At 38.8% G+C, this 15,293-nt stretch overlaps 1 protein-coding gene across 2 annotated transcripts in view; it reads right to left on the reverse strand.

Moving 5' to 3' along the window:
* CTNNA2 (catenin alpha 2) overlaps positions 1-15,293 on the reverse strand; it is a 447,877-nt gene that overhangs the window by 99,926 nt on the left and 332,658 nt on the right. For both annotated transcript variants that reach the window (XM_057369301.1, XM_057369302.1), the window contains exon 8: positions 8,017-8,097. In XM_057369301.1, coding sequence (XP_057225284.1) covers positions 8,017-8,097 — 81 coding nt within the window. The remainder of the gene's footprint in view (positions 1-8,016; positions 8,098-15,293) is intronic.

A 15,293-nucleotide genomic window follows, 5' to 3' on the forward strand; every position in this document is an offset into this window, starting at 1 on the left:
TTCATTTATACTTCGTTTTCTTCTCCTTTGCAGTAATTTTTACACAGTAAGTACTGGAAACGAAACCTTTTAAATCTGGTTGCTTAATAAGAAGTAGAATACAACATTAAAGGTATTTCATAGCGCTTAAAAATAGTTAATGAACAAAATTAATGTCAATTAAGAAACAACTGTAATGTTGAAATCCCATTTGGCAATTAAACTCCATGTACTTTGCCATTGCTCATAAAGCCCTCAGGAAGATGGAATCAGAGAGGTCTTTGGAAAAGGACAATGTTTTCCTCCACATTTACAGCACTCCCTACCTCATTCTACGGCATTATTGGTAATGAACACCAACATTTGCAGCTGCTTTTATGAATCCAAACTTCTGTAAGTCCCTCAGCTGATGTGACTAAAGTCATTCCTCAGCTGACACTAGAGAACAGGGAAAGCTGCTTTATGTAAAGCTATTACCAACAGAAACCTCTTGAAATACATTTCTGGKGGGCTTTTTTATCTTTTTCTTTTAGTCTAGTCTGTGGGTTTTTTTTATTTGCAATGAATTATACACTTTCATTGAGCATCTTTTATCAAAAAGAGTTTTAAAAACTCCATACTTGTTCCTCTGCACTGACTGCAGAGTTTGGCATCTTCCAAACATAAGATTTGTTGAAGTAGCTGAGGTTTTATGAATGCTCATTATTTGAGGAATAATACACAAACTATGTTCAGTAATCTCTTCCAATGCAATAGAGCTGTCACTGAGTTTTGCCTCTTAATTCTTCACAAGGCACTTTGAAAAGCCAACCCTCTGCTCATGACTTGAGCTTAAAAAAAAACAAGACAGATAAAATCCAGTTCCTATTTCAAAAAGCAAAAGCAGCCATAGTTAMTACACTGTGGCTTTTGCCAGAAAAATAAAAAAATCCATCATGACTATTATGTTGCAGATCAAAGTTTCCTTCACTTGAGGAAAATGTTACTCACTGCAGCCTTACCCAAAAATACCTGATATGGGCACAGTTTCCTGAAATATGGCACCATATGTGCATCAGTAAACATTATGTGTAGAGTAAATTAAACCAAGCCTTATAATTAGGCAGTAAGGAAATTACTGCAGACCTGCAAGAGTAAATCAGCAGCATTAAAGCACTCTCCATTTCCTCTGGAGCACTTCAGAGCACCATAAAAACCTCAATGTCACCATGATAAACACCTAGAAGTGCATTTTGAGGGAGACAAAGACATATGCATTCAAAGAAGTTCAACTCAAAATCCTGACTGATTTTAATAACAGCGCATTTTCTCTAATTTTTTAGCTCAGATTTTTGAAAATGTTTCTAAAAGTCCTTTCCTGAAGTGACTACACCAAGTATTTCACCAAATTGGAGCAGACAGAAAGGGGAAGTATTGAACAGCATGCCAGGTGCTCACAGCTCTCTGAGATCATGCTGGTGACATTCAGAGTGTCCCTACTCCTGTGGCCATAAATTCAGTGGAAACTGAAAGAGTAAAGGACTTTATCAAGTGGAGCATTGCTATTTCCACCTTTGAAGCCAGATTTACCCTGGACTCCTGCCTTTGTACAAGCTACAAAACCTAGAAAAGAATTACCAGCCTGAAAAGAAMCACACACAATGCAGTGCAGCCCTATTAAATGGATACAAGGCATAAACACGTAGCACTGGCACAGAAATAAATCTGTAATAGCATTTGATAGACTGCTTTCAGGAAGCCAGCTTCCAGATTTCCATATTCAAGAGCACCAAAGTCACCGCAGGTGAAAATCAAACCTATTAAGCAGCAAGGAAAAGGTGCTGAGCTTCTCACAAGAATGAGCTGATACCACAGGTGGCCTTAGGTTCAAACAGTTTAGGTGAATTTGTGGCTGGCTCCCTTTAAAAAATGCCAGCATTTTGTCAAAGTGCATTTTCATGGAACAGAATGGGGCAATCTCAACAATAACAGTGCACTTCCCCCTGGGAACAGCCCAAAACTCCTCTTTGGTAACCCAGCATAGATTCCTGTGGATCATCCATTAAAGTGTGACCTTGCTTCAACCCKGCCTTTGCAAAATAAATCTCAATAAACATTCCTGCAGAACTAAATTTTGAAGTTACAGCCTTCTTGGAAATTCTGCTGCTACTTCACACTGGCATGAAATTTTGCATCTTCAGAGCACTGCATCAACTCTCTCACCAGCTCTCTTGATGTTAGATGAGTTTGGTAAGGTCCGTGATCCTCTCACACTCAGTTTTCTTCCCCTATTTAAATTACACAGATCTTGAATTTTTAAAAAGCTCCCTTCAAGATTTATAACCTTACCCAATTTTTTTTGTTTGTTTTTTTTTTTTGTTTGTTTGACACAAAGGGCACATCAGAACCTATTTTGATGTAAATGAGAACACAGCCCCCCAGAAATACCCCAATTGCTGCACTATTGACTGGCACTATGGCTGGAAACTGCAAGAGCTCCTCACACAAATCCACCTTTAGGCTCTTATCTTTGGRGGGCCTAAATTAGGAAGCAGATTGTTCATGATTCCCTATAGCCAGAGAAAGATAAGCTCATACAAAACACATCCTTGAAACYCCAAATCACCCTCCAGAGATGATCTCTCCCATGACTGTAAGGAAGGCTGAAAGAAAACCACTTCCTTATATCACCACCCRATTTCCATAACTGACACCAGTTGGTGTGAATTCTCAGTTTTTATTTCTTTGGGTGTGCTCTTCATCATCTTTGGGAAGCTGAAAGGAGTTTGCTATCTAATGTATATTAAGTGTGATTAGAATTGGGTTTACTGTTTTCCACTGGAGATTTTGTTTTGCTTTCTGAGCCCTTATGCTTCCCGTGGGYTTATATTTTAATATTCAGATGCTGTGCACCTCCTAATGTTGGTACAAAACAGAATGCCTCGAGTAAGGCAGCTTCACCTTCAGAGGCAACTTCATTTCCTGTGCTTCGGATTATTCCTCTAAAACTGGACAGCAGCTCTTGCTTGTCCTCACAGAACACAGTAAAGAGAGGACAAACAAAATAAAATCAGTTAATCATGATTCAGAGCACCAGGATTTAATTTCTAGGTGCTGCTGGCCCTCCYCACAGCATTTGCAATTCATCTGGTCTGTCTGAGGCAGCAGCTTTGCTGCAAAAGGATGATGATAAGATTTCCTCTTTTGGAGGAAATCCTGTGTTTTTCTCAAAGCATTTCCATTCCTAGAAGAAGCAACCTATGCATATACTTGAGTAGAGAGATTTAAGCCCACAGACTGAAAATATATAAGTGTCTGCCTATAATATAATTGACATTGTATGGGTTAGCTGCAATAAAATCTGTTCCAACAGAACACATTCTTTCCGTTTTAGATGTCCCATCAGTCTAATTCCATGAGTTAATATTCATAGTTTTTATTGTGAGAGTCCCTCTAGAGTCTATGCCAACTTTTGGCAGGCTCCAAAGTGCTAAGCTTTCTTCTTTTTTTTTTTTTTTTTTACCCTAAATAGCGATTATAAACAGCAATACAACTTAATCTCCGTGGAAGAGAGTGACATAAGGAGCAAATGAAGACACGCTGCTGCTCAAGGGCTGGAACAGAGATGACAAATAAGCCTGAGAATCTGCTGGAGATCTAGTTCAGACTGGTGTAATCCATACTAAACAAAGGACAYTGAATTGCAAGTCCTTTCAGAGACCTATGGAGTTGATAAAAACTGAGTAYGATCAAGATGTTGTCCCCAAGGTCTTTGCTTTACCAAATTTGCATGAATAAATTACAGGAAGCATTTGTCTCATCAACCTTTGACATTTTGGAAGCTTTACTTGCAGCCTGATACAGCTACTGAAATAATATTATCAAGGATTCAGTGATCCTAATGGATGCCTTCCAATTCAGGATATTCTGTGACTAAAAAATAATTTAATAATTGTAGATTGAAGGGAGGTGTTTAGAGAAAATAGTTGATAACAGACTGATAAAAATCACACCCACAGTCCACCAAGTGCCTTACAAAGGTATTTGGTATTTGCAAGAGCACATCTTAGCACAGAGGAATGCAAAGGACTGATCAAAAATACATAAGGGTCATGTGAAGGGATGTACTCACTGCATAATACATAAAGAATTGATTAGAGGTATAAAAAGGGCAAATATGACCTGGATATGTAATTTTTTTTTTTTTTTAATTTGGCTTCTGTAAAGTGTGTGCCTGGTAAAAAGACACCACAGCAGAGGCACTATTAATATTAGTTCATGTCTAAAAAAAAACATGATTGTGAGTACTCTAAAGTGTGCCACCATTCTTAAGATCCCAGCAGTGGCTTTTGGGAAAAGCACACACTGAAAAGAAGCAATCAATATCCTAACCCATCAGAAAGAGGGAGAACTCATCCAAACCAAAGCAGAAATCTTGGAAGTGCCTAAGTTTCAGTGTTCATCCCCCAAATGAGCTCAGATTGAATCAGCAGTAACAGGGACAGACCCCAAACACCGCTGAAAGCCATTTGTGGGAAATCATATAGGAAAACAAGCTTTGTGGAAATCACATAGAGGGTTTATTTATGAATAATACCCTGCTGTAGTTGTACAATACCAATGTTACTGCACTTGCAGGTAACAGAGAATAGAACTAAACTCTYGGCTTTACTTTCTGGACTGTTTTTCTGAAGGAGCAATGCTCATCACTGTAAACCTGCCCATTTTTTTCCAACACAATTTAATCTGTTGGCCAATTTTAAAACCATCTGACAGAGAGAAAAGATCTTAAGGATGACCTCACACTGCCAGGGGGCAGGGTTACAGAATCACAGAATGTTTAGGGATGGAAGGAACCTCTGAAGATCATTCAGGCCAACCCCCCTGTCAAGGCAGGGTCACAGGAATGAGTCCAGATGGGTTTGGAATGTCTCCAGAGAGGGACAATCCATGCTCTCCTTGRGCAGTCTGTTCCAGAGCTCTGCCACCMTCAACATAAARAAGTTMTTCCTCATGTTCAGGTGAAACTTTTTGTGTTTTATTTTATGGCCATCAGTCCTTGTTCTGTCACYGGGCACCACTGGAAAGGGTCWGGCACCATCCTGWGWCATCCTCCTTGARGATATTTATACTGATYGATGAGATCCCTCTAATTATTTTATTTTTCAGACTAWACAGGCCCAACTTCCACAGTATCTGCTCATAAGAGGGATGCTCCAGACCCTCCATCATCTTTGTGGCCTCTGTTGGGCTTTCTCCACTAGCTCCTTGTTTTTATTGTACTGAGGAGCTCGGGTTAGGTGAGATTTTAGGAAGAAACTCTTCCCTGTGAGAGTTGTAAGGTTGGCACAGGGTGCCCAGAGAAGCTGTGGCTGCCCCTGCATCCCTGGAAGTGTCCAAGGCCAGGTTGGATGTGATTTGGAGCACCCTGGGATAGTGGAAGGTGTCCCTTCCCATGGCTGGGGAGTTGGAATGAGATGGGTTTTAAGGTCCCTTCCAACCCAAAGAATTCTGTGATTCTGTGAAAATCCAGGAAGGAATGGCAGCAATAACTACAGGCTGTGAGATGTGTCTGCTCCCAAAAACTTGTTCAGTCTGACTTAGGCTGATGCTCTTACTGGCAGTTTATGGCAAGACATATAATTAGATCTCCCTAATAGTTTCCCAATTCCCAGAAGAGTTGAAATGATGAGTCTAAAAGATGTAATTCCATCAGAATAAGAAATATTGAAGTGACTGTGAATTGTGAGGAGGAATTTTAGCGCCGTGTATTCCATCCACAGTCATTTCCCACGTCTGCATGTTCTGCAGATAATGAAATTGAATCTGAGAAATAAAAAGCTAAGTAACCTGGGGAGAAAATGAAAAATCAGTCTTAGATGGGTGATTATGGAAGACTTGCAAGGGAGACTGACTACCAATTGAAAAATATATATATATTTTTTTTTTTCTTTATCACCAAAACATATGTTATAGATTGTCTACTGTTACGGTGTTAACATTAAGCCTCCAAAATCGGAAAAGCAAGCTTTAAAAGGGATTTATTAAAAACAAAAGGCATGATGATATTGAAAGCTGGTTTTCTCTCCAATGATTTAGCCAAAAATAGAAAGACTGAAATAGTATAACTCTGTAATCTCCACTGCAGCTCATTTCCTGTGAATCTCCATCAAACCAAGCCCTCAGTGACACCCTCACACTCTGGAATTGAGCAGGGAGGGCACAGGCAGCTCTGGGCAGACRCACAAAGGTCCACTGCTGATTATGCAAGTGATGAAGCAGAACATTGATTACGATTCTGAAGGATCATGATTTTCAGTCAGAATGCAGAATTGTTGAAAGCAGACTCCACCTTCCTCCGTGTTCGTGCAAAACCCAGCACAGTTATGACTTAGTCTTGATTAGTTTACTAGCAACTGTCACAATTTAATAAACATTATACCTACATGATTAACTTCCATAATATCAGAAAATTTATTAAAAGCTTCATGTGCAAGCAGGAGAACACAATATCTGTGCTTTGCTTTACCCACATCCAGAGCTCCAACCTCTCTGAGACTGAACATTCCACAGGGGTGAATACACAGGAGAAGCACAGAKTTTATTAAGAAAGGTGCCATTTTTATATCACGTTTCGGAGTAAATTTGGCTTTAGGGATGAGTAACTCAGGCAACTGCTGAGAGCCTCACACAGAACTCATGTGTTAGTCTGCTACTTCCTTGAAGCAGTGAGAACAGAGGTGGGAGGCAACACATGGTCCCAGCTCTGCTGCAGAGCCAGGATCCCACAAATTTGGAGGTCAGAACAGCAGAGATCTCTCTTCTGCCATTAGCTGAGCAGCAGATGTGATTCCAGGCTTTATCTAGGAGACTCAATGATTCATATTGTCCCTAAGTCCACTGCAATAGGTTTATTATTTGGGAAAAAAAAGCTCTGAGAACATGATCTTCAAACACTTGAAGAGCTGAAATGAGCTGGGTTTTAGCAACACAGAGCCCTGAATTCAAAATCCCTACAGGGGCCACTTTCTGAAACTATCGTGCTGCAAATAGGTATCTGGAGATAGACTTAAATCTTGACTTGGTTTGGCACTTTTCTGGATTTTGGATCATTCTCACAGAGGCCAGGTAGAATTTTCATTATTATTATTATTATTATTATTATTATTATTATTATTACCATCATTTAATTTTCACAGAAAATGCAGAATGGGATCATCTCAAAAGGAGAAAAAAGAGGTCAAAAGAGGCAATCTGTCCTGCCTTAACTGAAAGGTGTAAAGAGAAACCTACAGATTTTGGTTGTCAATCTCCTTTCAATTCTTCTCCATCTCAAGCTTTTTTAATTAACCTTTCAGTCTTATCTCAACTCACAATGATAAGTGCAATATAAGGAAGTTAACCTTCATGGATTAAASTAGGTTTTCAGTTATTCATAAAATCATAGAAGAGATTTGGGATGGAAAGGGCCTTTAAAGGTCATCTGGTTCACTTCTCTGTGCCATCCCAACTAGATCAGGTTGCYCAGAGACCCATCCAGTCTGGCCTYGAGTGTTTACAGGGATGRGGAATCCACCTCTCTGGCAAAATCATTATTTATTAGCCCTTTCTGTATCTTCATAAGATCTTTCTTTAATACAGAACCTTGGAAGTTCTCTTTGACAATATTCTGCGCTYGTAATTTTTCTTTTTCATATTCTGCTCATCTTTCCTGTTACTCCAGTAAGAGTACTCACACACAGCACAAATAAGCACATATGCCAGTGTTTTTATGCCTGGGGTTTTTGGGCTGCCAAGGCAGGGAAGGTCTGGACAATCTGCCTCCCCTCCCACATGGAAAGATCATTGGGGGTTACACTTGGAAGGCATTTCTTCTTTCTTTTTTTTTTTTTGTCTCAGGAAATGCTACCACTTTGCTTAATGTCATGGGCAGTACAGGGTCAGATTTAAATGAGGACACCCACTCTTTATACCCCCACATGTGGTGAAAGCAATCTGAAGTTAGAAAGCAAYGATTTCCTGGGAAAATCAAGAAGAATTATCAAAAGCATGGCTCACCTGTCTTCGAAGGTCTCGTGTTTTCTTGGTCATCTTGTCAATGGCAATGTTGAGTGGGTCCCCCTTTTCCTTCCTTCCAGTCTGTTGAAAAAAAAAAAAAAAAACAAACCAAATTTTAGAGTTAGAGAAAAATGCTCCAGGTAATATAAACTTAAAAAAAAAACCCAGAAAACAGTAAGGATTTATCAAAGGAAATTTCTTGCGGCCTTTTTGTTTGCTTCCATCGAGTCGTTATTTCCAGAGTGATGTTTTTAACGTGTTTATGTGCAGGAGGCACAGGAGATTATTTTAAAACAATCCTAAAGTGATAAGAACAAAGATTAAGGTGACTCACCGGAGAGTTCAGAACTTTTCCACCAATAAATTATSTGCATATATTATAGCTAATACTCAAAAAAAATCTGGCAAGACCTTTCACTATAAAATGAATATTAAGAGTTTCTAATCTCCATCCTGCCAGGCACTGGGAATGTTAAACATGATAATAAGCAGCAACACAGCTTGAGGACAGAAGGAAAATGGTCCCTCTGCCTGTAACAGGAGTCCTATTGGCAGACATTAGGTTCAGCAGAAAGAAGAATTCCACTTAAAACACTTTCCTGCAGGAAGTCTCAAAGCAAAACTCCTCGCGAAGATTAAAAAGGGGGAAAAAAAGTCTTTTGTGGCTCACAACCAATGGGGGGAAAATACGTTTTTGAGGTTCAATGGCACAAAAAGCATTAAGTGATTTTGTTAGCTGTGTTACCTTTCTCTTAAGAGAAAAATACTTCTCTAAAGCTTTGTCACATCTCTTGCACAYTGAGCTCTGTTTGAAAGCTTTTTCATCAAGAATCAAAATGATCTTCCATTCTTGCTGGCAGTACCCTTTCCTYCCCAAGGCTGTTTTCAAATATTCCTATTTAGAATTGTTCCTTGCATATGATTAAGAGCGATTTTCCCTCTCCAGCTGAGCCTAATAGCACACGTTTCTGGGAGCTATTGAGAAGTCACTTTTGGGGTRGGTTGGGGATTAAACACACCCTTTCACTGATATCCTCTCACGTGTACAGCACAGTTATCAGCCCTACRTTGGCAAGTGGCCTCTGTTCCACTCTTTGCTTTAGGAATTCATTCCAAAGAACGCCTGCTTTCTGKTTTTGCCTGTAATTCTAATTATGACACGAGGCCAAAGCTTTTATGATCATTTTGGAATCTATAAAACCCATCCCCTTTTTTTTAATTTAGAAATTCAAGCATGACAATATCAAGTGGCACCAGAATTTAATACAAAACATAAATTTACCTCTTAGCTTTCTAAAAAGAATCCATTACAAATTCTGGAGTTAATCATACAAATTGACACCAGAAAACAGAGAGAGAAAGCATTTGCTATCACACAAGAGGAGGCATCTGTGTCACCCGCTGATATTTTTATCTCACTTTTCTTGTGTTCATCCTTTGACTGAGTTCTTCTGGTCCCCAGCTGAAGAACTACGTCTCTTTAGCCTAAGCAGTGTCAGCACAGGCTTTTGGTTTCACATGTCCTGAATTCAGTATTTTGTTCAAGACAGCAGCTGTCACATGTGCACGCAATCGAGCCTGTTTTGCAAGCTGAAATTCCACAATAAAGCTGAGGTTGATAAGTTGAGTTCAAGAAGCCTCTCCTGACTGTCAGAATGGTCCAACAGGGACTGCCAGATGAGCCAGACTCAGCCAGGTTCTAGTTCGTTAGWCTACAGAGTTATATCCTAAGAAAACTCAGAAAAGAGGAAAATTACTCCACTGTGCACTGTGAACTTGCTGAACCAAGTTTCCTTGGTGACATTTGTGCTCTGGGACGCTTTATTTTCCCAGTCAAATAATTCAATTTCTTTAATAAAGTTCAAATTCTTCTCTTCCTTCTCATTGTTTAATCCTTAATGGACTGGCTTAGAAAGAGCCATAATTACAGAAAATATGTTAAGACTTTTTTTTTAGGGCAAAGATAACCTTTGTTTGCCACTTTTTTTTTTCTTAGTTTTTAATAGTATCAGGGAATAATTTGCTAAACAGGCCAAGATTCCTGTGAGTATTAACACAATGTGAATAATCAAAGAGCAACCACCACGACACTTCAGGCTACACAGGGGTGGTATTTTACAGCTCAAACAGAACAACTGGCTCACCATTCCTCTTCACTGACCTCATGCAGGGCAAATCTATTTTATATTCACCACCAACATGGTGAGGTCAAGCAATTAATGCCTGGAACCAACTTAGGGGGGCAGAAAATTGTCCTTGAACAGGAATTTAGGAATCCTTCCAGGGCAGCCAGCTATGGGATAGAGGAACACTAAATAAATTAAACATTTGATAATCTGYACCATTTAGAGGTAAAGATTATTGGATATAAAAGGAGAAATTTTGAGATTGACCTCAAAGTTTGTAACTTAGGGTCCTAATCTGAGTGGTTTACATGTCTCATAGGGGGAAACTCTCACTGAGAGAGAGTTGTGGYCAAAACCCAGCGCCTCTCCTGAGCCACTGTTCAACTCTATCCAATAACTTTTTGACCCCAATTTTAAATAAACAGCGTTTACATAAACAGTGGCCCTTAAGGTACATCCTCCTGTGAAACACAAAACAACTGGGAGCCCTTCTGTGACCCTTAGGCCACACAACACCAACTGTCAATATCCATCTGGCCGCTGCCTCCTCCCTYCGAAACACAACGCGGTTCCACATCGCCGTGTGCCATTGCCCAAATCATGCTTCTGAGATACAAAATGGGATAAACCACTCCGTGCTGGAAAACTGAACCACACCAAGCAGACAGAGGTCCAGTTGAGCTCTCTCTGTGGCCATATTTTATTTGAAATTTATTATTATTTATTTTTAATTTTTTTTTTTTTATTAGCGGTATTTAATTTTAATAGGAAGTGTCCAATTCTGCAGCATTCTTATTTATCCAGGAATTTTAAGTGTCCTTCACCTGTTACTAATGAAATGGCAATTGCCTTTTGATGTGCATACAAAACCCTTTCTTCCCTGCCTGATTTCAAATGTTTAATAAATTACATTACTGAAAAATAACTAGCATGACAGAAAAGTGAACCACACCAAGCAGACAGAGGTCCAGTTGAACTCTCTCCGGGGCAGTATATTTTTTTTACATTTATTATTATTTATGATTATATTTAATTTGTTTTTCATTATTAATATCTAATTTTAATAGGAAGTCTTCCATTCTGCAGCATTTTTATTTATCCAGGAATTTTAAGTGTCCTTCACCTCCTTCACCTGTTACTAATGAAATGGCTATTGCCTTTTAATGTGTATACAAAACCCCTTCTTCCCTGTCTGATTTCAAAGAAATTTGTTTAGTAAATCACATTTTTGAAAAATAACTAGCATGGCATGTGATGCTACACAGCTTCAGGCAGGTCTGTCAAACACCATCTGCTCTGTGCTGAAAATATAAGTTTATTAAAGTTTATTTATTTAAGTCCTTAAATACTCTTATTTTATTGTTGCTCTGTGATAAATTTTTGGCCTTCATTCCTAGAAGGGATAGAAAGGAATTTATTCATTTCCTGAAAAAAATGAAAAAGCTTGGTATTGAGCCTTTTGCCATTTCTCTGTTAATTTTTTTTTTTTTCTAAAAAGGCAAGAAAGATACTTTGGGATGAAAAGGAAGTAAAAATTGCTGCTGGCATTGGGTTAAAAGGAGAAGGAGGAGAAATGCACAGAATTCCTTGAATGCCAAAATATCCATATTCAAGTTCCTATGGCCAGAATTACATCTATTCATGGTGCAATGAGGAGAACTTTGCTATGGAGAATATATTAATCAAGGCCCTGATTTCTTGTGACCATTAACRGCATTTGCATACTGCTTGTACTCCAGATATTTTCAAACAATTTCCTCAGTCTGAGTTGCTTCCATTCTAATTTCCTTGGAGCTTTTCCCTGCCTGTTTGATTTATTTTCAGCTGGTCAGGATGAGCTCATTCCCCCATGGTGCAGAGCCCCCAGCTCAGGAGAGCCTCTTCCACTGCATTTCCACCCCAAAGGCTGCAGTTCCCTCCCAGGTCACTCAACATCAGACCCAGCTCCCTGATTATCATTTTCAAGTGTTTTTAAGCCTGATTTGACAGCTGACATGAGAAGTTGTGCAGTTTTTCAACACATGCACGTCTGGTAAGTGGAAGAAATCAAGGTATTGACTGTTTTGTTGCTACAGAAAATGCCAGCAGTCGCAACAAGTGTCAACAATATTACCTGGACAATAAAATACAGTCATTTCTGTTAAGCAAAGTCTGAAAAGCTTCACAGGTAAAACTGCATGATATCAAGAACTTCAATTCCATTTGTTTAGGAAAAGAAATAAAATAAGAACACAAAGCACTTAAGGATGGTTAAGAAATTTCAGCATCTGCTGAGTGCTAGAAYGATCTCTGCTAAGGTACAGCACTGGTTTTCCTTTTTACAAAGACCTTCTCTCGTCCTTCCTTTTATTCTATTCACAGTTTAAACTGTTAGAGTAAAATATTAAACTCCCAAAATACGTATCACAACTATTAAGGACTTTTACATCCCACGATTTGCTCATTACAGAACCCTTCTGATCAGCATGAGGTACTTAACAGGACACTTTTCTAACCCTAGAGAATATCACAGAATCAAGACAAGGAGAGTCAGACCAATCAGCCCAGAGCTCAGTGCATTTTAGATGAGATATAGTCAACCTTGGAAGAAGATGCTYCAGACTGGAACTGTRTTGCTGGCTTTTAATAATTCCAGAYACCACTAATAAGGAAATCACAGATTTCTAAATTTCAGCACGCAAAACAGATGAGAATTTTGCTACCAGAATCATTATTATAAAGACATATAAGACATTATTATAAAGTTGTTATAATGACTATTCTGGTATCTAAAAGTTAGGATCACTTAGAGATGTTTGTGAGGCAAAGCCACAACTTTGAGCATGTTATTTAAAAAAAAAAAAAAAAAAAAAAAAAGCCAGATGAACAAAACTGACAATGGTAACCTGTAAAGAAAGGGGATGGAACACCAAAAATACACAAAAAGTGGAGCAACTGCATCACAAATATCACAGACAAAACCCCAATGAGTAAAGGAGTAATGTTAGAGAGAATGATTRTCCTTTTCCTTGAAAGTAATTTAGAAACTGAGTTTCAATTAACAAGAATAATATTAATAACAATAATCTATGTAAGATTTTTGGGAACCAATATTTTCAAACATTCCTCTGTTTTCTCTGCTGCTTAGATGTAAGGCAAATAATCTGGGGGAGCTCAACCTCCTAAAACATCTTGTGYTGCATGTCCAAGGCACCCTCACTTCTGTTTCAAGTAATTTAACCTCCAGGAGACAGCTGGAAAGATTATCTATTGATCCAAAAGCTACCAAACCTTGATATATTTTTRTATTTTCATCATCCCCTAGGTAGAGGGCTTCATTATTTACAGTTTATTCAGAACTTCAATATCACAATATTTTATTAAGGTGTAAATTGCTGCTCAAAAATTTATTTGTCCTAATATTTTATTTTAAACGTTGAACAAGATCACTCTTTTAAAACTATGCCAATGTTCAATATTCCTTTTAAAAGTGATGAAGAGAAGCTTAGTACTAAAGAAAAAAAACATTTTCAACAACAGGCATAGTCTGCATCAGTGCTTTTAAGCAGAAATCTAGGTTTAAACATGCCAATACATTACCCTTCTGATAGAACTTGATTAATTTTGGGTCAGGAAAAGGCTAAACAACATATCCTAGGAGAAGCAGAGACTAAATTCCACTGGAAGCTGAAAATTCTATCARTTTTCTAGGGAGATGGGTCACRAAAACAAGTTTTACAAAATCTGTGTGGTTCCTCTAGAGATGAGATGAAGATACCTTAAAATAATAAATGCAAAGAAAAATGTAAGCAGTCTCTTGGGAGGGTGGTATGAACAGGAATTACTGTTGTCCTCAGCTCACTAATTTTATCATATTTTCATTTCTATAAATTATTTTAGTTTTAGAATTTCTAAAGTTTAGTTTWAGAATTCTAACTACACTGGAGGTTCTGCAATCACTCATTTCCCAGCTTTAGTTTTGCTACAGAAATTCCTCCCATGTAATGAAAATGTGTATGCTCCCATTTCCTCTAAATAATTCATTTATTTCTTCAGGAGAAAAAAAAAAAAAAGAATTTTGCACAAAAAGGGGGGTAAAAAAGGTAATAAGGTCTTTAGGTCTTGCATAGTGAGGTTTTAGAGCTGAGGTGGTTGCAAGAAGAAAGGTTCAGTCACCACAGGGAAAGAAGAAGAGAGCAATCATGGAATCACAGAATGGTTTGGATGGGAAGGGACCTTAAAGATCATCCCATGGGCAGGGACACCTTCCACTATCCCAGGATGGTCCAAGCCCTGTCCAGCCTGACTTTGGACACTTCCAGGGATCCAGGAGCAGCCACAGCTTCTTTGAACACCCTGTGCCAGGGCCTCCCCACCCTCAGARCCAAGAATTTCTTCCTAAAATCTGATCTAAGCCTGCTCTCTTTCACTTTGAATCCATTCCCCYTTGTCCTGTCACTCCATCCCTTGTAAAGCTCCTTCCTGAGCTGGGACAGGGCTGGAGCAGCTCTGCAGTGGGGTCTCACCTGAGCACAGTGGCACAATGTCCCCCTTTCCTGGCACAATTTCCCCCTTTCCTGGCACAATTTCCCCCTTTCCTGGCACAATTTCCCCCTTTCCTGCTGCCTCCCTGCTCTGGAAGCAGAGAGATCTCAACTTGCTCAAAATCCTGAATTACAGCCCCTTCCCTTGCACAAAACTGCAGCTCTGCAAAGGCACTCAGTAAATAATCTGCTCATAACTGTATGATACAGACAGTGAGCTCTCCTTAACAAAAAACAATTGCTCCCAGCAGTGTTTAATTACCTTGTGACCAGAAAGTTTATTTGGTTCCAGGGTAGCGTGAATAATTACAGCCACGGAGGAAGATGGGGAAGCCACATCCTTGAAATCTCAGTAAATAAAGTCAATAAAATTAAAATGAACCACGAGCTGGACATGGTATCAGTACCTGAGGTGTGCAAATCTCATCCTTGGCCCGCATCCAGGCAAGTTTTATTTAGGTCTGTACATAATTAAATCTAAGTATGTAATAAAATAAAGAAATAATGAAAACTGTATCCATTAATGGCTGAAGAAGATTCTCTTGTTATATTTTATGTATGTTTTTTATGCAGGCCACATCCCCACAATATCTGAATGCCTTCAAGTGGTGAATTGGTGAATTAAGTG

The sequence above is a fragment of the Malurus melanocephalus genome, unplaced genomic scaffold (genome assembly GCF_030028575.1).
Source record: "Malurus melanocephalus ecotype Western Australia unplaced genomic scaffold, MMel_1.1 scaffold_107, whole genome shotgun sequence".
Taxonomy (NCBI): domain Eukaryota; kingdom Metazoa; phylum Chordata; class Aves; order Passeriformes; family Maluridae; genus Malurus; species Malurus melanocephalus.